We start from the raw sequence: 12907 nt of genomic DNA on the forward strand, positions 1-12907 counted from the left end.
TTAAGTGTGTAAATACAGTTACTATCAAAACCCAGTGTCAATTACTTTTGTTTTGAATATCAATCAGCCAGGTAACTTTATCATTTTGGTGGTCTTGCTTTATCAATTTACATTTTGGAATGGCTTGTAGAACAGTGAGGCACACTCAATGGTGCACTGTTCCCACTTAAATCATGACTCTATCCTTTTAAGACAACACACTTGTTCCACGTATCAATGGAGTGATACTTCCCTGAACTGCTTTGAACAGATTTGTATCCTTCCTTAAACAGGGAAACCAGAACGATATACCATGTGGATGCTAATAGGATATTTTCTCTCCTGGGGGAGACTAGAACCAGCAGGCAGAGTTTCCAAAGGGATCTCCCTCTGAAAGCAGTGCTTGGAGTGTTCTCCACAGAGAGCAGGAGAGGCGGTGTTATTAAATATATTTGAAGCTGAGTTTGATAAATTTTAGATTGACAAGGGAATGAATGGCTATGAAGGGCAGGCAGGAAAGTGGAGTTACAGGCATGTTAGATCAGCAAGGTTCTTATTGAAAAGCAGAGTTTGATCTCAGGGGCTGAATAGCCTCTTCCTGCTTTTATTTTTTTGTGATCACGATTGCCAAATTCGTTTATGAGCTTTTACATTCTCTTTGTATTTTTTGGATGTGGAGTCCTCATTGCTTATATTTTTAGTTGCAATTTCTGTGTCAACTGTGACACAGTTGGTTGCGCCGTCACCTCGGAATCAGAAGGTTCAATTCCACGGGTCAGAAATCTACTGTAACAGTCAGGGGAGACACTCCAGTGCAGTCCTGAAGGAGGCGCTGTCTTTTGAATGAGGTGTAAAACTGGGCTCTGCATGTCCTTTCAGGTGGAGCAAAAAGATTCCTGGCGTGTTATCATGAAGAAGAATGTCCTGGCCACTCTTTATTCTTCAATCAGCATGGCAAAAACTGGTGATCCAATCATTGGGAGTGTGTCAAATGCAAATTAGTTTTTTTAAATTCACTTGAAGGACATGGGTGTCTCTTGCTGGGCCAGTATTTATTGCCCCATCCCTAGTTGCCCTTGAGAAGCTGTTGGTGAGCTGCCTTCTTGAATGGTGGAGGGAGTGGATGCTTGTGGGTGTCGTGCCAGTCAAGCGGGCTGCTTTGTCGTGGATGGTATCAAGCTTTTTGGGTGTTGTTGGGGCTGCACCCATCCAGGCAAGTGGGGAATATTCCATCACACCCTTTTTATGCCTTGTAGGTAGTGGACAGGCTTAGTAGGGGTCGGTAAATGAGTTACTCGCCTCAGTATTCCCATCTCTGACCCGCTCTTGTAACCAATCTGTTTATGCGGCCAGTTTGGTTGAGTTTCTGGTCCACGGTAACCCCCAGAATGTTGATAGCGTGGATTCATTGATGGTAACAGCATTGAACGACAGCAGGCAATGGTTGGATTGGAGACGGTCATAACCTGGATTTTGTGTGGTACAAACGTAACTCTAGCTCTCCCAATTCTTGCATCACCACGGTTGCCTCATGTTAAAAAGTCCATTCAGGGACCGCAGGGCGTATGGAATACCATCAGGTGGGTCATGGAAGGAGCTACGCAAATAGAAGTTTCGCTTTCTGTTCGAGGTGGGGGGTGAGGGCGAGTAGCAAGGGGCAGCGTGACTTGAAGCGAAGGTTTGGGAACCCGGAAGTGGTGCGCGTTTGGTGCGTTGTCAATTACATCAGGGAGCTGAGGGAGGAGGCTGGGCTGGATGTAGCGAGCCAGCCGCAGGAAGCCAGCACCCTCCCATCCAGGGACAGCGACCAGTGCGTCCTCTCCCTCTCCTACCCAGCAACAACATCAGGAGCCTGACCACCTCCGTCCTCGGCCAATCCATGCCTGCTTCTGAAGGTGGGTCAAGTGCTTTGAGAAGTGCATGAATGCGTGCAAGAATCCAGATTGCAAAATTCTTATGCAATTTGCAAACCTTTCCCACCAAATATTTCAATCTGCCCTTTATTTTCTCTCTCTCTCTCCGCCACCTTGTGTTGCATAATCAGAACCCCGAGGCTGAGTCTGTACCAGTTATAAGGTAGGCTTAAAGATGCGCCAATGCTTAATTTTAATTTGCCGTTTGCCCGGAAAATCGTCAATAATTCAGTTTCATGCAAAACAAAATTGGACAGCGGTTTAAATATTCCATGTCTGTTTTGTTTGCATTTGGTCGAATAACGCCCTGTGTTTTGCATTTGACATGTTGCACCTGAACAATCTGCTGGAGGGGGAATGGAAAGGAGAAATGAGCGATCTAGCTGAGGAATCCATGAGCGATCCGACTGGTCACTTCAAGAAGCTGGCGGTCCGAGCTGTCGATCACCCCGTGTCTCTGTATCACTCCCTGCCGGAGGTCAGGCCATTTCTCTAACCCCCCTCCCCCCGGCGTTACAAACTCCACCTGTTAAGCTGACACCTTTCCCTACCCACGGTTCAGCCTTTAGAGAGCCCGTGTGCTGCAGTGGTAGCGGCCCTCCCTGTAGAATAGGATGCACCTGCTGCAGAGGTGCGTCATCACGTCTCTGAACTGGAAGGTTAGCACAGTATCGAACCAGGCTTTAATGGTGAGGTCGGCGAATTTTCAGGTGGATTCCAGCTTTAACACGCAGTGATTTGTTGGTTTTCGGGTCTGATATTCCCTCCCTGGGGACTGTGTCAGTATTTACAGGGGGTCTGTGGGAGTGTATCGGTATTTACAGGGGGTCTGTGGGACTGTGTCGGTATTTACAGGGGGTCTGTGGGAGTGTATCGGTATTTACAGGGGGTCTGTGGGAGTGTGTCGGTATTTACAGGGGGTCTGTGGGACTGTGTCGGTATTTACAGGGGGTCGGTGGGACTGTGTCGGTATTTACAGGGGGTCTGTGGGACTGTGTCGGTATTTACAGGGGGTCGGTGGGAGTGTGTCGGTATTTACAGGGGGTCTGTGGGAGTGTGTCGGTATTTACAGGGGGTCTGTGGGAGTGTGTCGGTATTTACAGGGGGTCTGTGGGAGTGTGTCAGTATTTACAGGGGGTCTGTGGGACTGTGTCGGTATTTACAGGGGGTCGGTGGGAGTGTGTCGGTATTTACAGGGGGTCTGTGGGAGTGTGTCGGTATTTAACGGGGGTCTGTGGGACTGTGTCGGTATTTACAGGGGGTCTGTGGGAGTGTGTCGGTATTTAACGGGGGTCTGTGGGAATGTATCACAATTTACAGGGTGTCTGTGGGACTGTGTTGCTATTTACAGGGGGTCTGTGGGAGTGTCAATAGTGACAGGAGGGTCTGTGGGTGTGCGTCGGTATATACAGGGTGTCTGTGGGTGTGCGTCGGTATATACAGGGGGCCTGTGGGTGTGTGCCGGTGTATACGGGGGGGGGGGGGGAGGGTCTGTTGGAGTGTGCCGGTGTATATGGGGGGGGTCTGTTGGAGTGTGCCGGTGTATATGGGGGGGGTCTGTTGGAGTGTGCCGGTGTATACGGGGGGCGTGTGGGAGTGCGCCGGTGTATACGGGGGGGGCGTGTGGGAGTGCGCCGGTGTATACGGGGGGGGGTGTGAGAGTGCGCCGGTGTATACGGGGGGGGGCGTGTGAGAGTGCGCCGGTGTATACGGGGGGGGCACATGGGTGTGCGCCGGTGTATGGGAGGGGCTGTTGGGAAGGCGCCGGTATTTCAAGGGAATTAAAGTGTCAATTTGTACAGGGCATCTCTGGGATTTATCTCCGAAGTGTCCCTGGTAGTATGTCAGTATTTGCAGAGTTTGTCAACATCGAAACACTACAATTATTTGCCTTGGAAGTGAAATTTTTTTGAGTTGTCCCATAGATCACTTTGGCTTTGAGTTTAGGACACTGAACTGTAAATATTTGGGTGTGCTCATGCCCTGAGAATCTGGTGGAAAAAACTATTGTCCTTCTGTGATGGTGCATCCACAATGATATTGGGTCAGGAATTCCACAAATCCAACTACCAACGATGAGAAGATAGTGTTGTATGGCCATGTCAGGATAGTGTGTGAGTTGGAGATGAACTTGGAAGTGACAGTATTTCCACCATATTGCTTTTCTTTTCACCGTGTATTCAGAGGTCGTGGCAGTAGGAAGTGCTGTTGATGTAGTCAGAAGGCAAAATGCTGGAAATCTGGGGTAAAAACAAGCAGGGAATGTGTCGGTATATACAGACAGTCCCCAGAAGTGTGTCAGTGTTTAATGGAGGCCTCTGGTGTATGTTGGTTTTTACAGGGTCTCCAGGAGTTTGTCAGTAAGTACAATGGTCTCTGGGAGTGTGTCAGTCTGTTCCAAGGCATTTCGAGGAATTATTTACAAAGGGTCACTGCAAGTGTATCAATATTTGCAGAGTTTGTCAACATAGAAATGTATTATCATTACTTGCCTTGCATTGTGAATTTTTTCGGGTTGTTCCACAAGATTGCTTTTCTGTGAGTTTAAACCGTTGAAGTGAAAATTTTTACATGTGCTCATGAAGTGTGGGCGACAGTGCCAGTTTATTTGCCCTTTTCTAGTTGCCCTATGAGTTTGGTGGAAAAACTATTTCTGTGATGGTGCATCTACAATGACATTAGGTCAGGAATTTCACAGATCGAGCTCCCAATGATGAAAGAATAGTTTTGTATGGCCACGTCAGGATAACGTGTGAGCTAGAGGTGAACCCAGAGGTGACGGTATCTCCACAATATTGCTTCTTTTTTCCACTGTGGCATTCCGAGGTCGTAGCAGTGGGAAGTGCTGTTGATGTAACCATAAGGCAAAATTCTGCAAATGTTGGAAATCTAGAGGGAAAACAAACAGGTTCTGGAACTTGTAGGTGAGTTGGTATCAGTGGGGAGACAACCAGTTAATTGTTCAGGCCAAGGAAGTTTCAGCTGAATGAATCATGCTACAGATGTGCTGAGTTTAATCAGGTAGCAGAAAGGTGATCTTAGCTGTAGTGGTGAGATAGCTGGCTGTGGTACAGTATAAATACCTACAGCATGGGGATCAATCCGTGTTGGCTGGAGTATTCCTGGAACTTATCTCATCACCCTACTCTGTGGTGGAAGCATAGCATTGCTGGAAAAGTTCAGCAGGTCTGGCAGCATCTGTGGAGAGAAATCAGGGTTAACGTTTCAGGTTGAATGACAGTTCCTGATTTACAGCATCCGCAGGTCTTTCGGATTTTGTTTATGGTTTGGCGACTGTCAGTTGAGCGTTCTACCAGAAGCGCGAGATAAAAACTGGAGGAAAGGGAAGAAAGAACAAAAATCTGTGTTAGGGCTAATGGCAGGCTGTGAGAGGATACAGGCAGTAGACTTTGGTACGTTAAATAAGTTAGCAAATGAAGTATACATTTTTCATTTTGGAAGTGAGAACAAAAGAGCATTATGTTAAATGGAGAAAAACTGCAGAAAAATGTTAACACAAAGAAACTTGAGGTTCCTTGCGTACGAAACACAGAAAGCTAGCACACAGGTACAGTGGCTAATCAGGAATGTTGGTCCTTTCCAAGGGGATTGGAGTATTACGGTGTACAAGGTACTGGTGAGACCACATCTGGAGTTGTATGAGCAGCTTTGGTCCCTCTGGTTAAGGAAAGATATTATTTCATTGGAGGCAGTTCAGAGAAGGTTCTTTAGAATGATCCTTGGCCTGGAGGAATTGTCTTATGAGTAAAGGTTAAACAGGTTGGGACTCTACTCATTGAGGGGTGGTCTCATTGAAACAGATAGGATACTTATGGGTGAAAAGTCAGCTGTAACAGGGCACAGGTTCAAGGTGAGAGGGTGAAAGTTTAGCGGAGAAGTGCGGGGAAAATTTTTCACACAGAGGGTGGTGGGTGCCTGGAACACATTGCCAGTGGAAGTGGTGGAAGCAGTCATGATAGCAATGTTTGAGGTGGTATCTTGGTAGACACATGATTGGGAGGCGAACTGAGGGATAGAAACTGTGCACGGGCGATAGGTAGCATGTCTAAACAAGGAATAGGAATTGGCGCAGGTGTGCTGGTCCAAAGGGCCTGTTCCTGTGTTGTATTGTTGTATTGTATTAAGGAGTAGATGCTGAGAGGATGCTTCCCCTCATGGGAGAGTCTAGGACCAATGGGCATAGTTTCAGAATAAAGGGACTCCAATTTAAGACTGAGATGAGGAGGAATTTCTTCTCTGAGGGTTGTGAGTCTTTGGAACTCCTTGCTACAGAGAGCTGTGGGGCAGAGTCCTTGAGTAGATTTACACCGGAGATAAATAGATTCTTGACCAGTCAGTAACTCAAGGGTTACAGGGAAAGGGCAGGAAAGTGGCCGTGAAAGATGTTGGATCAGCCATGATCCTATTGAATGCAGAACAGGCTTGATGGGCCGAACAGCGTGCTCTTTTTCTTATGATCTTAAATGAAAATAGGATGATGTTACAAGGTTAAAGGAGAACAAAAACAGAAGTTGCTGGAAAAGCTCAGCAGGTCTGGCAGCATCTGTGAAGGAAAAAACAGAGTTAACATTTCGGGTCAGGTGACCCTACCTTAGATTGTTGTCAACATGACCTGATACTCTTGATTCTGCCTGAGTAGCTCAATACCCCAAAAGTTTTTGTTTATATTAATCTTGATGCATTTAACAAATGCAAAATATATGCATTTCAGCTTTCAAACCACCCCCTAAATGTTTTGCAAAGCCAGAGCAGCCGATTTCCACTGTTCTTTGCATGAAGGACTGCTGGCTGACATCTGAGGCCTCACTCTAGTTATAAGGTTGTGTTCTTTGGTTTGGTTGACTGAGTTATGCAGTTGTATACAGCTCTTGTTAAACTCCTCTGATAGTACTCCGTGCTGTGCTGGACACTGTACCTCAGGAAAGATATGTTAGCTTTGGGCAGAAACAGCACATATTCATCAGAATGACTCTCAGAGTTAAATTATGAGGATTTAAATTAGCTGATGCCCAAGTTTGTGTTTTGTAAGCCCGAGGGAGGAAGGATAGACTTGGGAAGTTGGGAATTAAATTTCTCACTGGTTGAGTGTTTTGAGATTTTTGGAAATAAAGAATTAAAGTCGGTGTGTGTATTTTTTTATTATTCATTCACGAGGTAAGAGGTGTTGCTGGCTAGGCAGCATTTATTGCCCAGAGGGCAATTAAGAGTCAACCACATTCCCGTGGGTCTGGGAGTCACATATAGGCCAGACCAGGTAAGAATGGCAGTTTCCTTCCGTAAAGGACATTAGTGAGCCAGATGGGATTTTCCCTGACAATTGATTTACAGTCATCGTTACATTCCTAATGCCAGATATTTATTGAATTCAGATTCCACCATCTGCCATGGCAGGATTCCAACCCAGGTCCCCAGAATATTATCTCAGTGTCTAGGTTAACAGTCCAGCAATAATACCATTTGGCCATCATCTACCCTGCATATGATGGATCATGTTTACTACTCAGTCAGGGTGTAGGGAGGAGCCCGAGTGTGCAGTGCAGAATAGTTGTTTTATGCATTTGTGGAATGTAAGCATCGCTGGCTGAGCCAGTATTTATTGCCCATCCCCAATTGCCCAAGAGAAAGTGATGTTGAACATCCTTCATGAACCAGCAGGGTGTGGAGGCACCCACTGTGCTGTTAGGGAGGGAACCTTAGGATTTTGTCCCGGAACAGTGAGTTCCGAGTCAGGTTGGCGTGTCACTTAGAGGGCAACTGGCAGGTCATGGTGTTCCTATGTATCTGCTGCGCTTGCCCTTCCAGGTGGGATAGGGCACAGGTTTAGAAGGTGCTGCCAAACCAGCCTTGGCATTTTGTTGAAATGCGTCTTGTCAATGTGTTACTGTTGCCTCTGAGCATTAGTGGTACTCAAAATAAATGTTTGAAGCTGGTGGATGGACTGCCGTGTCTATGTAGCTGCTTCATCTTGTTGCTTTAGAAGAAGAGGTGGGAGTTTTGTGAAGCATAGACCAAAGCAATGTCAACCTAACAGAAGGAGGTAGAAGATTTGCTACTCCCAGATGCTGTTTATCAGTTGAATATTTAATAACTGCGTTGTGCTTCAAAGCAATCAACAAGAATTCATGTAAAATTTAAAAGTGCCTTGTAACAAATGTGTACATTTTATGAATAAGGTGGTAAATGCTTGGAACTTTCTTCGCAAGTGGCACTGAGGATCCATCAATTATTCATTTCAGAACCGAGACTGATGGATTTTGTAACCAAAGATGTCCAGGAATATAGGACAAGTGAAGTCAGGTCACAGATCGGTCATGACCTCATTGAATGGTGGAACAGGCTCAAGGGAGACTCAAATTACTGTGTTCTTCAGTTGTTGTTGCCTCTCAGAGATGGTATTTTCTTTGAATGAATTGTTACCCTGCTTGGCTGCACATTGTGTAGTTAAGTTGTACAGATCAGTAACGTCATTGATTGAATGGTGATAAAGCCAGGGAGATGTTGGTCTTGCCCTATTTGTTTCATTAACTTCACTCACATCTTAACCACCAACTTCACCTTTGCCAGCATGAATCATAGAACATAGAACAATACAGCGCAGAACAGGCCCTTTGGCCCTCGACCTGTGAACTGATCTAAGCCCCTCCCCTACACTATCCCATCATTATCCATATGCTTATCCAAGGACTGTTTAAATGTCCCTAATGTGGCTGAGTTAATTACATTGGCAGGCAGGGCGTTCCAAGCCCTTACCACTCTCTGAGTAAAGAATCTGCCTCTGACATCTGTCTTAAATCTATCACCCCACCCTTGTACAAGCTGAAGTCATCATCGTCGGAAAAAGACTCACTGTCCACCCTGTGTAATCCTCTAATCATCTTGTATGTCTCTATTAAATCCCCTCTTAGCCTCCTTCTCTCCAATGAGAACAGACCCAAGTCCCTCAGCTTTTCTTCATAAGACCTTCGCTCCAGACCAGGCAACATCCTGGTAAATCTCCTCTGCACCTTTTCCAATGCTTCCACATCCTTCCTGTAATGGGGAGACCAGAACTACACGCAATATTCCAGGTGAGGCCCCACTAGCGTTTTGTACGGTTGCAGCATGACATCACGGCTCTGGAACTCAATCCCTCTACCAATAAAACCTAACACATCATAAGCCTTTTTAACAGCACTATCAACCTGGGTGGCAACTTTCAGGGATCACTGTACATGGACACCAAGATCCCTCTGCACATCCACACTACCAAGAATCTTTTCATTGACCCAGTATTCTGCCTTCCAATTATTCTTCCCAAAGTGAATCACCCCACATTTATCCGCATTGAATTCCATTTGCCATCTTTCAGCCCAATTCTGCAGTTCTGCAATCATATTGTAAGATCCTACAAAGCAGCACGAGGCTGCTTGATCCATCATGCCTGCGTTAGATCTTCTGTAAAGTTGTAGGTTAACTCCCATATTTATTCCACACAGCCCTTCAATTTTCTCCCTTTCAAGCGCTTTTCCCAATTTTCTCTTGACAAGCTTGTATTCAGTCTACTTGTGCCACACCTAAGGCGTTACTTTCCATGTCAAAACAACCTTACACCTTTGGCCCGTGCATTCAAGTTCACCTTATACCCTCAATCAAAACCTTACAAGCAATTTTGTTCCAGGCAACATGTCCTGAGGTGCTTGGGAGAGCGATAAGTAGACAAGGGTCAATACCAAGCCAAAGAAAGACAGCAGTTCAAAAAGCCTGATGTCACTAGTGGGTCTTAAAACAGGTGAGGTGTGAGGATATAGAGAAGAACATCCAATACTCTGGGCCAAAGGACCTACCATTGTTGTCCCTGCACTATAACACAGAGTGCTCCTGGAGTCTTTTTAAAAACTACTATTATTGTGCGATTAGAAGAAACAAAGAAATACAAGATCTGACTGAAGTCCATATTAGGGAATTCCCCCCTTCAAGGCACATCTGAGTTTACAAATTGCATTCCCAAAACAGGAGGGACCTGAGAAGAACCAGATCAGAAAATGGCCCATAACACATAATCATTGTTGATTGTCAGAAAATCCCATCTGGTTCACTAATGTCACTGACGAGACTCCAGACTCTGAACTGCCCTCTGGGCAATTAGGGATGGGCAATAAAGGCTGCCTGGCCAGTGATGTCCTCACCCTATGAATGAATAATGGAAAAACTTATTGTATTGCAATGTTGTAGGAGTGGTAACAGTGATGCCCTGCAAGCTCATTATTTTGAATCATGCACTTAATAAGGAATAAATTTACAAGTAAATATTTTTTGCCTTCCTTAGATAAAGCTGTCTCCTCTTGTGAGGAAACTCTTGCTGATCTCTGTTGTGGGCGCTGCTTCGCTCGCTATTTTGGCTCACCAGTTAAAACGAAAGCGTGGGAAGAAGAAACAGGAGGAGGAGACAGAGAAAGAACAGTTGCCATGGGAGCAAGAGCTTTTCATACCTGAATTTTCCAGGACGGCAGCATCAGAGAAAGGTTCGCAGAGACACTTGTTTAAACAGCTTTTTTTTACATTTACTTTCATAATGAACATGTGTGAACAATTTGGATTTTTATGACAATACACTAGTTTTATTTGTGGCATCCACTTTTTATTCCAGATTTCTGTAATTGCCTAATTTTAAATTCTACAGCTGCATGTATATCTCTGGCTCATTCGTCAACTCTGCTGCTTCGCTTATTTTTGCTCCATGTCCCTTCTTCATAAGACAACACACCCATTCCACTCTTTTTACATCTTTGTGTTTTGTGCTGGAGTTACGTTACAGGTTATAAAGAATTTCCCACCTTCTTCCCTTTCTGGAATGTATTCTTGTGATACGCCGAGGGATAGGAACAGTTTAAGGCCATTCAGCCCCCTGAATCTGTTTCGCCATTTTAGTTTGATCACCACTAATCTATACTTCAACTCCATTCCTTCTTAAATAATTCCAAGGGATGTGGGCTGTTCCTTTATTCATTAACAGGAAGAGGGTGCTGCTGGCTCGGCAGCATGTATTGCCCCATCCCTAATTGCCCAGAGGGCGGTTAAGAGTCAACCACATTGCTGTGGGTCTGGAATCACATGTCGGCCAGACTGGGTAAGGATGGCAAAGTTTGGGGCTGGATGAACACAGCAGGCCAAGCAGCATCTTAGGAGCACAAAAGCTGATGTTTCGGGCCTCGACCCTTCATCAGAAAAGGGGGATGAGGAGAGGATTCTGAAATAAATAGGGAGAGAGGGGGAGGCGGACTGAAGATGGATAGAGGAGAAGATAGGTGGAGAGGAGAGTATAGGTGGGGAGGAGATAGGTCAGTCTGGGGAGGACGGACAGGTCAAGGGGGCAGGATGAATTTAGTAGGTAGGAAATGGAGGTGCGGCTTGAGTTGGGAGGAGGGAATAGGTGAGAGGAAGAACAAGTTAGGCAGGCGGGGACGAGCTGGTTTGGCAATTTCCTTCTCTAAAGGACATTAGTGAACTAGGTGGGCGTTTTTTTTTCCAGCAATCAGCAATGGATCATGATCTTCATTAGACTCTTAATTTCAGACATTTTACTGAGTTCAAATTCCACCTTCTGCTGTGGCGGGATTTGAACCCGGGTGCCCAGACCGTTATCTGGATTAATTATCCAGCAATAATACGACTAGGCCATTGCCCTGTTGTATAAGCATGTGAGGATCTGAAAAGGGTTAATGTCTCGGACACTGTCTGCTGTGATGCTGCTGTAGGGACTTAGTGAGGAGATCTTGAAGGAGTTAAGTTTGTCATCTGGGTGTTTCCCAGCCACTGTACAGCAAGGACATTGGTGAGAAAGTTGGGACAATCATGTGAGAACAGCTGTGAGGACCTTATTGATGTCAAGAGCAAAAATGCCCAACAACCAAGTGTGGAATGGCGAGATGACATTCTCACCAGTGAGCAGCGTTTACATGGATCGGTATGCATAAAAATCTCGTTATTACAGTCATGAAGAAGGGCCCAAAAAATTAACTCTGTTTCCTCTCCGCAGACGCTGCCGGACCTGCTGAGTTTTTCCAGCAATTTCTCTTTTTGGTTTTGATTTCCAGCGTCTACTGTTCTTTGGTTTCTTCATTATTACATGATATTGCCTTATTCGGAAAGACAGTTTTTTTTTCAATTTTCCCACTAGATGGCGACAATTTGCCTGAAAGTCAATGGGTTACCCAGCAACTTGAGCTCGCTCCTTGCCCTTCTGGACCTCCATCTTGGATACCAGTCACCGACATCAGATTAGATCAGTTCTGATCCCATTGACAGGCAGAGCAGGCTTGGAGAGCCGAGCGGCCTACTCCTGTTCCTATTTAGAGCCATAGAGTCATACAGCACGAAAACAGACCCTTCTTTCCAATCTGTCCTTGCTGGCCATGTTCCCAAACTAAACTAGTTCCCACTGCTTACGCTTGGCCCTTATCCCTCCAAATATTTCCTATTCCTGTATTTATCTATGTGTCTTCAACTTTGTAACTGTACGCACATCCACCACTTCCTCTGGAAATCCATTCCATACATGAACCACACTCTGTAAAAAAAGTTGCCCCCATGTCCTTTTTAAATCTTTCTCTTCTCACTTTAAAAATATACTCTGTTAGTCTTGAAATCCCCCACCTTAGGGAAAGGGCACCTGCCATCCACCTTATCTATGCCCCTCATGATCCTACGCTCCCACCCTATCTAGTCTGTCCACATAACTCAAATCCTTCATTCCTGGCAACATCTTTGTAAATCAATTCTAAACCCTTTCCAGCTTAATAATACTCTTCCTAAAATGGGACAACCAGAGCTGGACAAAGTATTCCAAAAGAGGCCTCACCAGGATCCTGTATAACCTCAACATGACGTCCCATCTCCTGCACTCAGAGGTCTAAGCAATGAAGGCAAGCATGCTGAATGCCTTCTTATGGTCTTTTAGTCTAACATCTGGGGCATGGGCAAAGCCGACATGCACACCTGATAGCCAGGACCTCTGG

At 45.5% G+C, this 12907-nt stretch overlaps 1 protein-coding gene across 10 annotated transcripts in view; it reads left to right on the forward strand.

Moving 5' to 3' along the window:
- Positions 1-1664: 1664 nt before the first annotated feature.
- The window catches only part of miga1 (mitoguardin 1), a 105402-nt gene continuing 94159 nt past the window's right edge, over positions 1665-12907 (forward strand). The window contains exons 1-4 of one of the 10 annotated variants that reach the window (XM_059648123.1): positions 1668-1874; positions 2024-2055; positions 2245-2370; positions 10219-10414. In XM_059648123.1, coding sequence (XP_059504106.1) covers positions 2263-2370; positions 10219-10414 — 304 coding nt within the window. In that variant the 5' untranslated portion in view covers positions 1668-1874; positions 2024-2055; positions 2245-2262. Of the gene's footprint in view, positions 1875-2023; positions 2603-8818; positions 8981-10218; positions 10415-12907 lie in introns of those variants that run through there. The other 9 variants (XM_059648122.1, XM_059648121.1, XM_059648129.1 and 6 more) reach the window with 9 other exon arrangements.

This window comes from Stegostoma tigrinum, chromosome 8 (genome assembly GCF_030684315.1).
Source record: "Stegostoma tigrinum isolate sSteTig4 chromosome 8, sSteTig4.hap1, whole genome shotgun sequence".
Lineage (NCBI taxonomy): Eukaryota > Metazoa > Chordata > Chondrichthyes > Orectolobiformes > Stegostomatidae > Stegostoma > Stegostoma tigrinum.